The sequence below is a fragment of the Pan troglodytes genome, chromosome 9, assembly GCF_028858775.2.
Source record: "Pan troglodytes isolate AG18354 chromosome 9, NHGRI_mPanTro3-v2.0_pri, whole genome shotgun sequence".
NCBI classification, from domain to species: Eukaryota; Metazoa; Chordata; class Mammalia; order Primates; family Hominidae; genus Pan; species Pan troglodytes.
Genome location: NC_072407.2, coordinates 65,525,896 through 65,540,767, shown reverse-complemented (window position 1 = coordinate 65,540,767; position 14,872 = coordinate 65,525,896). Strand labels below are relative to the sequence as shown.

General features: G+C 37.7%; 2 protein-coding genes across 9 annotated transcripts in view; one reads left to right on the top strand and one right to left on the bottom strand.

Annotated features, from left to right (window-relative positions):
- SLC22A10 (solute carrier family 22 member 10) overlaps positions 1–13,762 on the bottom strand; it is a 96,351-nt gene extending 82,589 nt beyond the window's left edge. For both annotated transcript variants that reach the window (XM_016921102.2, XM_016921105.3), the window contains exons 1-2: positions 13,508–13,762; positions 11,165–11,293 (exon numbers count right to left, since the gene is read on the bottom strand). The gene's annotated coding sequence lies outside the window, so the exon portion shown is untranslated. The remainder of the gene's footprint in view (positions 1–11,164; positions 11,294–13,507) is intronic.
- The window catches only part of SLC22A25 (solute carrier family 22 member 25), an 84,662-nt gene that overhangs the window by 12,353 nt on the left and 57,437 nt on the right, over positions 1–14,872 (top strand). For 2 of the 7 annotated variants that reach the window (XM_054662371.2, XM_054662370.2), the window contains exons 4-8: positions 1,635–1,945; positions 2,632–2,735; positions 11,187–11,276; positions 13,474–13,628; positions 13,727–13,895. In XM_054662371.2, coding sequence (XP_054518346.1) covers positions 1,635–1,945; positions 2,632–2,735; positions 11,187–11,276; positions 13,474–13,628; positions 13,727–13,895 — 829 coding nt within the window. Of the gene's footprint in view, positions 1–478; positions 1,946–2,631; positions 2,736–11,186; positions 11,277–13,473; positions 13,629–13,726; positions 13,896–14,872 lie in introns of those variants that run through there. The other 5 variants (XM_054662372.2, XM_063782987.1, XM_054662373.2 and 2 more) reach the window with 4 other exon arrangements.

Sequence of the window (14,872 nt, the reverse complement as noted above, 5' to 3'; positions counted from 1 at the left end):
CATTTGACCCAGGCATCCCATTACTGAGTATATACCCAAAGGATTATAAATCATGCCGCTATAAAGACACATGCACACGTATGTTTATTGTGGCACTATTCACAATAGCAAAGACTTGGAACCAACCCAAATGTCCACCAATGATAGACTGGATTAAGAAAATGTGGCACATATACACCATGGAATACTATACAGCCATAAAAAATGATGAATTCATGTCCTTTGTAGAGACATGGATGAAGCTGGAAACCATCCTTCTCAACCAACTATCTCAAGGACAAAAAAACCAAACACCGCATGTTCTCACTCATAGGTGGGAATTGAACAATGAGAACATTTGGACACAGGAAGGGGAACATCATGCACCGGGGCCTGTCTTGGGGTTGGGGGATGGGGGAGGGATAGCATTAGGAGATATACCTAATGTAAATAACTTGTTAATGGGTGCAGCACACCAACATGGCACATGTATACATATGTAACAAATCTGCACGTTGTGCACATGTACCCTAGAACTTAAAGTATAATATAAATAAATAAATAAATAAAATTTTTTTTAAAGGGTGAACTGTATGGTAAATGAATTATACCTCAATGAGGTATACATTTTAAAGAATTTTAGTCCTAATCAAGGTGCAATTTTCTCCTATATTTTGTCTGCAATTCTTCCATAGCACATTGTGCGTCTCACATAATATTTACAATATCAGATTACAATTGTTTATGTACTCCATCTTACTCACTGAACTGTAAGATTTTTGAACCTGGTTGTACACATTATTCAAGATACTGACACATAAAATGTCCCCACAAATAATATCTGAAAGAATCAATAAGCCAGTAAAAGTAAACTTCCATATGAGCTTAGCACTGGCTTACTCCTCTGGTTCTTATCACTACCCACTCTCCCCACATTTGAAGTAATTTACTTCCAGTGTGAGTTTGTGGTATGATTTGGCATGAAGCAGAACATCAGTCAACAAAATGGAAGGTTTGCACCATATTACTCATTTTAATTCAACTCAGATTGTGTTTATTAACCCTTAATCAAAAATTGGTACTTAACAAGAAAGACATTTGCTTTCTGTTCTTTTCACAAAGAAAAGAAAAAGCACTTTGCCTTTGAGTCCCACAGATTACACGTTCTGGAAAGACTGCATACCAAGTAGCAGATTTATTTTAGTTTGTTTGCAAAAAAATGTGGAGACCAAAGTTCAATGCTGCTATTGGGGAGCTACTAAAGACATCAATAAGTAGATATCTAATGTTTAAACACATTTCATTGAAAATGGTTGGAAGTATCTGAGCCAATTATTTCTTATGTGACCCTAAAGAAAACAGATAGCTACCTGACCCCAAAACTACTTGAGGAAATTGCTTCCGTGACCTTGCTGCAGAGGGGAGAGAGGGCCCATTAAGAAGAGAGTGGGGTCAGGATCAACACACACACTTAGTGTGATTTAAGGAAAGGAAATATTTTCTCTTTGAACTTATCTGGATACAGTCATTTTGTCTCCTCTTGGGGATCACTTGTCCAGCCTCAATGGCCTTTCAGGACCTCCTAGATCAAGTTGGAGGCCTGGGGAGATTCCAGATCCTTCAGATGGTTTTCCTTATAATGTTCAATGTCATAGTATACCATCAAACTCGGCTGGAGAACTTCGCAGCATTCATACCTGATCATCGCTGCTGGGTTCATATACTGGACAATGACACTATCCCTGACAATGACCCTCGGACCCTCAGCCAGGATGCCCTCCTGAGAATCTCCATCCCATTCGACTCAAATCTGAGGCCAGAGAAGTGTCATTGCTTTGTCCATCCCCAGTGGGAGCTCATTCATCTGAATGGGACCTTCCCCAACACGAGTGAGCCAGATACAGAGCCCTGTGTGGATGGCTGGGTCTATGACCAAAGCTCCTTCCCTTCCACCATTGTGACTAAGGTAAGAGGCCTCATTTTCCTCTCTTGTGTACATGACCTGGGTGTTTAGAATAACACAAGAAATGATTGTGCTTCCAGCCTTTAGTCACATGTAGGTGCTTATTCTTCATTCTTTCAGCAAACATTAATTGCTTCTCTATTGAATGCCAGATACCTGCACATTTAATGAGTCTAATGAATTCAAAAGTAGATGTGACCCTGCTATCATAGTGCTTTTATCCTTAGTAAAACCAAAATTTAAGCAAGCATTTATGAATAATGTGTTAAAAAATATTCTGCTAAGTCAAGAATGCTCAGCCTGTGGTTGAAAATTATAAACCTCTGGGAAATTACTGAAAACCTCCATGTCCAGACTATATCTTACAACAATCATATGAGAAAGTCTAGGGGTGAAATTTAGGCAACCAAAAATATTTAAAGGTTCTCAAATGATTTCACTGTGTGGCCAAGGTTGAGAACCATTTAGTATGGAATAAAACTGGGCACTAATAATACCTAAAAGTTTAGGAATAGCTTCCAAGAGAAAGTTGTGCTTAAGTTGAGACCTGAACAGTGAATATCGGGTAATGCAGAAAAGGGAAGCTATGGAGGAAGATAGAATGAAACTTGCAGGCTATTTTAAGACATTTTGATAAGGTTACACTGAGGGGCTATAAGCATTGATATGAGGGTTTCCTTTTCTTCCAGTGGGATCTGGTATGCGAATCTCAACCACTGAATTCAGTAGCTAAATTTCTATTCATGGCTGGAATGATGGTGGGAGGCAACCTATATGGCCATTTGTCAGACAGGTGAGTGTCTATGGAGCATAGCTCTCTTCAAGGGTATTTTCATCAATTCATGAAACATTTTTCATCTAGAAATATTTTTGGAAATCACACTATCCTGTTGCTCCCTTGGTCCCCAGGGATTTGTAGACACAAAAGGAAAATTATGGTGAGTGTGGTGAGTGCTATTTTTTAAAATGTGTGTGCTGTGCACAAGACACAGAAATTTCATCTCCATCTGACCTGGGGGTGTTTCAAAATAGGGTTTCGATAAATCCCAGGGGAGGCAGAGCAAGATGACAGAACAGAAGCTTCCACTGATTGTCCTCCCCACAGGAATACCAAACTTGAAAACTATCTACACAAAAATGTACCTTCATAAGAACCAAAAATCAAGTGAATGATCATAGTACCTGATTTTAACTTCATTGAAGGGGGTAGGAAAGACAGTCTTGAATTGCTGACAACACTCCATCTCCATCCCCCAGCACTGGCCATGTGGCACAGAGAATCTGTGCACTTGGGGGAGGAAGAGCACAGCAATTACGGGACTTTGCATTGGGACTCAGTGCTGCCAACACAGGGCAGAACTCAGCCAGCACTCATGAAGGAAGCATTTAGACCAGCCATAGCCACAGAGGTGAATCACCCATCCCAGCGTCCAGAATATGAGTTTTGGTAAGCCTTGCCATCACAGGCTAAAGTGCTCTCGTCCTAAACAAACTTGAAAGACTGTCTAGGCCACAAGGACTGCAACTTCTAGGCAAGTTCTACTGCTGGGCTGGGCTAAGAGCCAGTGGACATGGGGAGCACAGGATCTAATGAGAAAACAGCTTGGGTGGCTAATGGAGTGCTTACATCACTCCCTCCCCAACCATAGACAATGCACCTTGCACCTCCAAAAGAGACTCCTTCATTCCATTTGAGGAGAGGAGAGGGAAAAGTAAACATGACTTTTTTTCACAACTTGGATACCAGCTCAGCCACAGTAGGAGAGGGCACTGGGCAGAGTCATGATCCCTTCATTTGAGGACCTAACTCCTGGATGACATTTCTAGACACACCCTGGGCCAGAAGGGAATCTGCTGCCTTAAAGAGAAGGGCCCAGTCCTGGCAGGAAATAGTACCTGCTAACTAAATATCCCTTGGCTCCTAAATAATCAGCAGTGGTAACCAGGTAATACATGTCATTGACCTTGGGAGAGACTCCGAGATATGCTGACTTCAGGTGTGGCCCAGCATATTCACATCTGTGGTGGCTACAAGGAGAGACTCCTTCTGCTTGAGAAAAGGAGAGGGAAGAATAAAGGGGACTTTGTCTTGCACCTTAGGTACCAGCTCAGCCGCAGTGGGGAAGACCACCAAGTAGGCCTTTGGGGTTCCCAATTCTAGGTCTTAGCTCTTGGGCAGCATTTCTAGACCTACTCTGGGCCAGATGTGAGCCCACTGCCCTAAAGGGTGAGTCCCAGGTCTGGAAGCATTCACCACAAGCTGACCAAAGAGCCCTTGGACCATAAGTTAATAATCACCCTGGAAGTACTCCACATGGGCCTGTGGTGGTATTGGACACACAGACAGATTCCTCTTCTGGTGGAAAGGGGAGAGAAGAGTGGAAAGGATTTTGTCTTGTGGTTTTGGTGGCAGCTTAGCTGCAGTAGAATAGAATGATGGGTAGATTTATAAGGTTTCCAACTCCAAGCCCTGGCTCCTGTACAGCATCTCTGGATTTGCCTGGGGCCCAGGGGAACTTGCCACCCTGAAAGGAAGGACACAAGGTTGGCTGGTTTCACCACCTCCTGATTGTAGAACCCTAGGACCTTTAGCAAATATAGGTGGTAACAAGGAAATGCTTACCTTGGGCCTTGGCCAAGACCCAGGGCTATGCTGTCTTCAGGTCTGACCCAGGACAGTCCTAGTGGTAGTGGCCTCAGGGAGTTTTTGTCATCCCATCACTAGCTACAAGCAGCTCAGAACAGAGAGAAAGACTCCATTTGTTTGGGAGAAAATAAAGAAAAAAAACAAGAGTCTCTGCCTGCTGGTCCAAATAATTTTTCCAGATCTTATCCAAGACCACCAAGGCAGTCTGCAAGAACTACAGCATTACTATGTTTGGAGGCCCCCTAATGCAGATGTGGTTGCAGTGATCAAAAACTTCGATCACAACACTCAAGCCCCTTTGAATATCTGAAAAGTCTACCCAGGAAGGACGAGTATGAGCAAAGCCCAGACTGTGAAAACCACAATGAATATCTAACGTTTAAATGCCCAGGCACCAAAAAGCATCCACAAACATCAAGACCATCTAGGAAATCATGACTTCACTAAACAAACTAAATAAGGTACCAGGGACCAATATTAGAGAGACAGATATGTGACCTTTCAGATAGAAAATTCGAAATAATGGTATTGAGAAAAAATGAAGAAATTCAAGATAACACAGAGAAGGAATTCAGAATCCTATTAGATTAATTTACCAAACACATTGAAATAATTAAAAAGAATCAAGAAGCAGAAATTCTGGAGTTGAAGAAATGCAATTGACATATAGAAGAATGCATCAGAATCTCTTAACAACAGAATTGATCAAGCAGAAGAAAGAATTAGTGAGCTTGAAAACAGGCTATTTAAAAACACAGAGTCAGAGGAGACAAAAGTGAAAAGAATTAAAAAGAAGGAAGCACTCCCACAACATCTAGAAAATCATCTCAAAAGGATAAATCCAAGGGTTATTGGCCTTCGAGAAGACAGAGAGACAAGGGTAGACAGTTTATTCAAAGAGCTATTAAGAGAGAACTTCACAAATACAGAGAAAGATATCAATATTCAAGTACAAGAAAATCATAGGATATCAAGCAGATTTAACCCAAAGAAGACTACCTCAAGGTATTAATAATCCAACTCCCTAGGTCAAGGATAAATAAAGAATCCTAAACACACAAGAGAAAAGAAACAAATAACATCCAATGGAGACCCAATATGTCTGGCAGCAGACTTTTCCATGCAAACCTTACAGGCCAGGACAGAGTGGCATGATATACTTAAAGTGCTGAAGAAGAAAAAAAACTTTTACCCTATAATACTATATTTGGCAAAAATATCCTTCAAATATGAATGAGAAATAAAGAGTTTCCCAGACAAACAAAGGCTGAGAGGTTTCATCAACACCAGACCTGTCCTACAAGAAATGCTAAAGGAAATTATTCAATCTGAAAGTAAAGAACAGTAATGAGCCATAAGAAATTATCTGAATGTATAAAACTCCCTGCTAGTAGTAAATACACAGAAAATCACAGGATGTTATGACACTGTAATTGTGGCATATAAACTAACTAAAACAACTTTTTTATTTTATTTTATTTTTATTTATATATTTATTTATTTATTTTGAGACGGAGTCTTGCTCTGTCACCCAGGCTGGAGTGCAGTGGCACAATCTCGGCTCACTGCAAGCTCCGCCTTCTGGGTTCACGCCATTCTCCTGCCTCAGCCTCCCAAGTAGCTGGGACTACAGGCGCCCGCCACCACGCCTGGCTAATTTTTTGTATTTTTAGTAGAGACAGGGTTTCACCGTGTTAGCCAGGATGGTCTCCATCTCCTGACCTCAAGATCCACCCACCTCTGCCTCCCAAAGTGCTGGGATTACAGGCGTGAGCCACCGCCCCCAGCCTAAAACAACTTTTCAAGATATAGATAGTACAATAAAATATAAACAGAAACAAAGGTTAAAAAGCAGAGAGATCGAGGTAAAGTATGCAGTTGTATTAGTTTTCTTTTTGCCTGTTTGTTTTTCATGTTTATGCAATCTCTATTAACTATCAGTTTAAAATAATGAGTTATAAGATATTAATTGTAGGCCTCATGGTAACCTCAAATCTAAAAACATACAATGGATACACAAAAAATAAAAAGCAAGAAACCAAAACATATCACCAGAGAAAATCACCTTCACTAAAAGGAAGACAGGAAGGAAAAAAAGAAGAAAGAGAAGACCACAAAACAACCAGAAAATAAATAACACAATGGCAGGAGTAAGTCCTTACTTATCAATAATATTATTGAATGTAAATGAACTAATCTCTGCAATCAAAAGACAGAGAGAGACTGAATAGTAAAAACAAAAACAATGATCTGTTGCCTACAAGAAATGCATCTTATCTATACACACATAGACTGAAAATAAAGGGATGGAAAAAGATATTCCATGCCAATGAAAACCAAAAAAGAGCAAGATTAGCTATGCTTATATGAGACAAAATAGATTACAAGACAAAAAAACGTAAAAAGAGATGATAAAGGGGTCAATTCAGCAAGAGGATGTAAAAATTTTAAATATATACGCACAACATTGGTGCACTCAGATACATAAAGAAAATATTACATATCAAAGAGAGAGATAGGCCCCAATATAATAATAGCTGGAGATTTCAACACCCCACTTTCAATATTGAACAGATCTTCCAGACAGAAAATCAACAAAGAAACATTGGACTTAACCTGAAATAATTTCAGGTATCTTCTCTGACCACACTGGAATAACAGAAATCAACAAGACAGATTCTGGAAACTATACAAATACATAAAAATTAAAGAGTATGCTCCTGAATGACTAGTGGGTATGAATAGATTAAGAAGGAAATTGAGAAATATATTGAAACAAATGATAATGGAAACGCAATATACCAAAATCAATGGAATACAGCAAAAGCGGTACCAAGAGGGAAGTTTAGAGCTATAAGTGCCTACATCAAAAAGGAAAAAATAAATTTCAAACGAACAACATAATGATGCATCTTAAAGAACTAGAAAAGCAAGAGCATATTAAATCAAAAATTAACAGAAGAAAATAAAGATCAGAGCAATAATAAAGGAATTTAAAATGAAAAAAAGAATGCAAAACAGCAACAAAACAAAACTTGGTTTTCTGGAAAGATAAACAAAATTGGCAAACCTTTAGCTAGACTAAGAAAAAAGAGAGAAATCCTATGTAAATAAAATCAGAGATGGAAAAAAGAGACATTACAACTGATACCACAGAAATTCAAAGGGTCATTAGAGGCTACTATTAGCAATTATGTGCCAATAAATTGGAAAATATACAAGAAATGGGTAAATTCCTAGATACATACAACCTACCAAGATTGAACCCTAAAGAAATCCAAAACCAGAACAGACCAATAACAAGTAATGAGATTGAAGCTGTAATAAAAAGTCTCCAGGTAAGGAAAAGCCTGGGACCTGATGACTTCACTGCTGAATTCTACCAAACATTTAAAGAAGTCATACGAATCCCAATCAAACTATTCCAAAAAATAGAAACAGAGGAAATATATTAAACTCATAATACAAGGTTAGTATTACACAGATACCAAAACCAGACAAAGACACCTCAAAAAAAAGAAAACTACAGGCCAATATGCCTGAAGAACATTGATGAAAAAATTCTCCACAAAGTACTAGCAAATTGAATTCAGCAACAAATTAAAAAGATTTTTCATCATGACCAAGTGGGATTTTGAACCAGGGATACAAAGATGGTTCAAAATACAAAAATCAATTGATGTGATACATTATATCAATAGAATGAAGGACAGAAACCAGATGATCATCTCAATACTGAATAAACATTTGATAAAATTAAACATTGCTTCATGATAAAAAAAAAACTCTCAAAAAAAACTGGGTATAGAAGGAACATACTTCAACATAATAAAAGCCATATATGACAGACTAATAGCTAGTATCACATGAAATGGGGAAAAAATTGAAAGCCTTTTCTCTAAGATCTGAAACACAACAAGGATGCCCACATTCACCCTTGCCATTTAAAATAGTACAGGAAGTCCTAACTAGAGCAATCAGACAAGAGAAAAATATAAATAGCACCCAACTGGAAAGGAAGAAGCCAAATTATCCTTGTTTGCAGACCATATGATCTTCTATTTGGAAAAACATAAAGCCTCCACCAAAAAACTATTCAAATTGATACCCAAATTCTGTAAAGTTGCAGGATAAAATATCAACATACAAAGATCAGTAGCATTTCTATATGCCAACAGTGAAAAACCTGGAAAACAAATCAAGAAAGTAACCCCATTTACAATAGTGACAAATAAAATTAAATACCTAGAATATAACCTAAGAAGTGAAAGATCCCTACAATGAAAACTCTAAAATGTTGGTGAAATAAATTGAATGGGACACCAAAAATGGAAAGATATTCATGTCCATGGATTGGAATAATCAATATTGTTGAAATGTCCATACTACCCAACACAATCACAGATTCAATGCAATCTCTATCAAAATACCAATTACATTATTCTCAGATGTAGAAAACACAATTCTAAACTATATATGAAACCACAAAAGACCCAGAATAGCCAAAGCTATCATGAGCAAAAAGAACAAAACTGGAAGAATCACATTACCTGACTTCCAATTATACTGCAGAGCTATAGTAACCAAAACAAGATGTACTGGCATAAAAACACATGCATAGACCAATGGAACAGAATGGAGAATCCAGAAAAAAATCCATACATCTACAGTGAACTCATCATCAACAAAGGTGCCAAAAACATACATTGGGGAAAAGGACAGTCTCTTTAATACACAGTGCTGGGAAACTGGATATCCACATGCAAAAGAATAAAATTAGACCCCTATCTTTGGCCATATATAAAAATTAAATCAAAATGAATTAAAAATTTAAATCTAAGACCTCAAACTATGAAACTAATGCAAGAAAACATTGGGTAAACTCTCCAGGACATTGGACTGGGCAAAGATTTCTTCAGTAATACACAACAAGCACAGGCAAACGATGCAAAAATGGAGAAATTGGATCATATCAAGTTCAAAAAACTTCTGTACAACAAAGGAAACAATCAACAAAGGGAAGAGACAACCCACAGAATGGGAGGAATTTTGCAAGTTACCCATCTGATAAGGGATTAATAACCAGAATATATAAGGAGTGTGCACAACTCTGTAGGAAAAAAAAAATCTAACAATTTAATTTTTAAATGGGTGAAATATCTGAAGAGACATTTCTCAAAAGAAGACACACAAAAAACAAACAGGTATATGAAAATGTGTTCAACATCATTGGTCATCAGAAAAAATGCAAATCAAAACTACAGTGAGATATCATCTCACCCCAGTTAAAATCGCTTGTATCCAAAAGGCAGGCAATAATAAATGCTGGTGAGGATGTGGAGAAAAGGGAACCCTCATGAACTGTTGGTGGGAATATAACTTAGTACAACTCCCATGGAAAACAATTTGGAGGTTCCTCAAAAAGTTAAATGTAGAGCTACTATATGATTCAGCAATCCCACTGCTAGGTACACACCCAAAAAGGAAATCAGTATATCAAAAGGAAAGGATATCTGCTCTCCATGTTTATTGCAGCACTATTCACAATAGCCAAGATTTGGAAGCAACCTAAGTGTCCACACTTAGGTTGACACAGATGAATGGATAAAGAAAATATGGTACATATACAAAGTAGAGTATTATTCAGCCATAAAAAAAGAATGAGATCTTGTCATTTGCAACAACATGAATGAAACTGTAGATCATTATGTTGAGTGAAATAAGCCAGGCAAAGAAAGACAAACTTCACATGTTCTCACTTATCTGTAGATCTAAAAACTAAAACAATTAAACTCATGGACATAGAGAGTAAAATGATAATTACCAGAGACTGGGAAGGGCAGTAGTGGGTGTGTCAGGGGGAAAGTGGGCATGGTTAATGGGTACACAAAAAAATGGAAAGAATGAATAAGACCTAGTATTTGATCACACAACACGGTGACTGCAGTCAGTAATAATTTAATTGTACACTTTAAAATAACTAAAAGAGTATAATTGGATTGTTTGTAACACAAAGGATAAATGCTTGAGGTGATGGATGCCCCATTTACCCTAATGTGATTATAACACATTGTATGCCTGTTTCAAAATCTCTCATATACTCCATAAGTATACACACCTACTATGTACCCACAAAAACTAAAAATTTAAAATTTTTCCAAAGACAGAGTTTGGAAAGAAAGTGCCACAACATTTGGTTTAGAAAGATGAAACAGAGTTATCTATGGGAACAGAAAGGAACATGTTTCACGACATGGAATTCAGCCTCAGCAAGGGGTACCATGTGCAGTCCCTCCTGGACATTGTGTGCTGATGGCTTGTGCCTGGAGCATGATCATTAGATCATAGTTCCAAGTGTGATGGGGCAGACATTTTTCTAAAATCTGCAGGGTACATTTCAAGGTGTCATTGATGGTGTCCTGAGAAATCATGCCTGGATTCTTGATTTTTTTGTCTTTGCAAAAACAGCTTTTTAGAGGTATTACAACCTCTACCTTACAACAAAAGGTAAGTAATCTAAGGACAATATTGTCACAGTCTGTGACATGAGAAGTTTGGGGTACCCTCTAACTTACCATATGTCTTCTGAAATGGCAGGAAACCATTATCATCGCCCGACCATGTCTCCACTGATTGTGACGAGGGACTTGAGGTGCCCATTGCCATCCACCAGCATCACATCTTCTGGTATCTCTCCTGAAACCCTGAATGTATGACAGTAAAAGTAACACTTAAAAGAGTTGAGAGTCAGAGGGTTGATTTCCAACAGTCCAGTAACCCAGCCCTCTGGGACAGTGCCATGAGAAAATGCAGATAAACCAATTTTAATGGATCATAGGGTGGTGCAAGATAAGGTAGTGGTACCAGGCAGGAGATGACAGTGGAGAACCAGCTGAAGTTGACGGGGCAAGGTAATCTAAGGATTTGGAGCTTTATCACAAACCTGGGGGGAAATATTAATTGATCATATGCAGAGACAGCCATGATCAAATTGATACTTTGGATATAACACACTCAACTGTTCATGATATCCCCAAACTAGAAATACTGTAGAATTTCATTAATAATAGAATGAATAAATAAGATACAGGATATTCACATAGTGGATTTTTATACAGAAAAAGGAATGAAGAACTTACTCTGTACCATAACATGGATGAATACCAAAATCATTTTGTTTGCCACAAGAACAACCAAAAATGATTGCACACGATACCACTTCACTTATGTAAATGTAAAAGAAAAGCAACGATGGTGTTGGGAGTCAGAAAGGTGATTCTCTTTAGGATTTCATTGGGATTGCATTAAATCTATATAGCAGTTTGGTAAAATTGCCGTTTTAAAATATTGAATTTTATAGGCCGTGAATGTAATATCACTCTCCATTAATTTAGATTTTCTTAAATTCCCTTTGCAATATTTTATGGTTTATAGAAAAAAGTCATGCATTTTTCCATTAAATTTATTCTAATTAACTTAGTTTTTGAGGCCATAAAGTTGTTCATCATAATTTTAATTTCTAATTATTCATAGCTACTATATATGAAGGTAATTGTCTTTTTCTATATTAAGCTTACATCCTTCCAACTTGATAATTAGTTCTAGTAGCATTTTGTGGATTCCCTAAAATTTTCCACTACAAAATCATGCCATCTGCAAGAACATGTGAGTGCATGTGTGTTTTTGGTAGAACAATTATTTTTCTATCTTTTGCTTTTTATTTTCTTTCTGGCAGTAGCTAGGACCTTCAATACAGTAACAAATGACAATTGGCAAGAGCTGAAATTCTGCCTCACCACATGCCACATTGTCCAAGTTGTCTACAGAGAGGTCCTCTTTCCCAGAAAATAATAAAACACAGAATTTCCTTTTTATTTTTTTAACCCTCCCCTGAAAATCTTAACCCACTCTGATGTATTGTTTCATGGATGTTCCTTTCACATCCGTTTACCTATGGCCTGCACAGTCCTAGAATTTCATGTATAGAATTAGATCTCTTGCCTCCCAGCCACTATACAGACTCTCTAGTATGCTAAAGTACATAGGAGAGAACTTGTGTTCATGGTGCACTGTATGTTAATACAGGAGATATTTCTCTTTTTTTAATTTCAACTTTTATTTTAGATTCAAGGTGTGCATGTGCAGGTTTGTTACATGAATATATTGCATGATGCTGAGGCTAGGGGTATGAATGAACCCATCACCCAGGTAGTTAGCATAGTACCCAATTGGTAGTTTCTCAAACCCTTTTCCCCTCCCTCCCTGCCAACTCTTGTAGTCCCCAGCATCTATTGTTCCCTTCTTTATGTCCCTGTGTACTTAACATTTAGCTCCCACTTATAAGTTGAGGACATTGTAATGTTTGGTTTTCTGTTCCTACATTAATTCACTTAGGAAAATGGCCTCCATCTGCATCCATGTTGCTGCAGAAGACATGATTTCATTCTTTTTTGTGGCTACATAGTATTCCAGTCTACCATTGGTGGGCATTGAGGTTATTCCATGCCTTTGCTACTGTGAATAGTGCTTCAATGAACATGTGAGTGCGTGTATCTTTTTGGTAGAACAATTTGTCTTCACAAGGGACATTTCTGGTGTGTTAACATTTCAACACCCCAGCCTGTCTTACATGTTTTGAATTTGTATCAATGATCTACTGGCAACAGATTGGAGAAGAAACTTTTATACACTCAGTATCTATTTACAAACAGAGAACATTCCTTCTGAGAAGACCTGCCATTGATTAACTGTTGATTCTTTAACGTTTTAAGTGTAAAGTTTCACTTGTTAAACATCCTTTAAGTTTCAAAGTGTGCTTTCCCTTTGCTAACATTTCCCAAAGGTTGTTATTGTTCCCATTATCTAATGTGCCCCTGTTTCTCAGGTTTGGGAGAAAGTTCGTGCTCAGATGGTCTTACCTTCAGCTCGCCATTGTAGGCACCTGTGCGGCCTTTGCTCCCACCATCCTCGTATACTGCTCCCTGCGCTTCTTGGCTGGGGCTGCTACATTTAGCATCATTGTAAATACTGTTTTGTTAAGTAAGTCAATATTTTCGATCCACATTTTCCAAGCCTTGGCTTTGACATTGAAGCTCCACCTGTATTTGAAGCTAAATCTTGTTTGTGTTTTCTTTCAGTTGTAGAGTGGATAACTCACCAATTCTGTGCCATGGCATTGACATTGACACTTTGTGCTGCTAGTATTGGACATATAACCCTGGGAGGCCTGGCTTTTGTCATTCGAGACCAGTGCATCCTCCAGTTGGTGATGTCTGCATCATGCTTTGTCTTCTTTCTGTTCTCAAGGTATTGAGCTTGCATTCTTCTTTTGCCATATGACATCCTTGAATGCAGATGTACATGGAATTAGGACATGAATTCCATTTGATCCTCTGTCTAGCCTTGAGTACATTCTCCTAATCTGTGCTAAATGTGCAATTCAAGAAGCAAAACACAAAGGGTTTCCTGATGAAATTAAGGACAGTTAATTAAATTTGAATATAAGATAATCAACAAATACTTCTGAAAAATATCCAAATATTGCAAGAGATGCAATAAAACTCAAAATTATTCACTGTTCATAGGAAATTTTATTTCACCCAAATATTCAGTATTTTATTTAACTGAATAAAACATAGGAGGTTCCATTTAATTCAAATTTCAGATAAAGAACAAATAATTTTTAGTGTAATGATATCCAAAATATCTCATGGGACATGCTTATACTAAAAAAATCATTGCTGCTCATTAGAAATTTAAATTTATCCATACCACTTTTTTTATAAGAAAATCTTTTTTAACTTTTATTTTAAGTTCAGGGGTACATGTGCAGGCTTGTTACATAGGCAAACTTGCATAATGAGGATTCGTTGTACAGATTATTTTATCACCTAGGTATTAAGCCTAATACCCATTTGTAATTTTTCCTGATCCTCTCCCTCCTCCCACCTTTAGCTCCCACTTATAAATGGGAACATATGGTATTTGGTTTTCTGTTCCAGCATTTAGTTTGCTAAGTATAATGGCCTTCAGCTCCATCCATGTCCCTGCAAAGGACACAATCTTGTTCTTTTTTATGGCTGCATAGTATATACATGTACCAATTTTATGTATGCATGGTGTATATATGTACCAATTTTCTTGGTCCAGTCTGTCACTGATGGGCATTTAGGTTGATTCCATGTATTTGTTACTGTGAATAGTGCTGCCATGAACATACGTGTGCATATGTCTTTATAATAGAAGAGTTTCTAGTCCTTTGGGTATATACCCAATAATGGGAC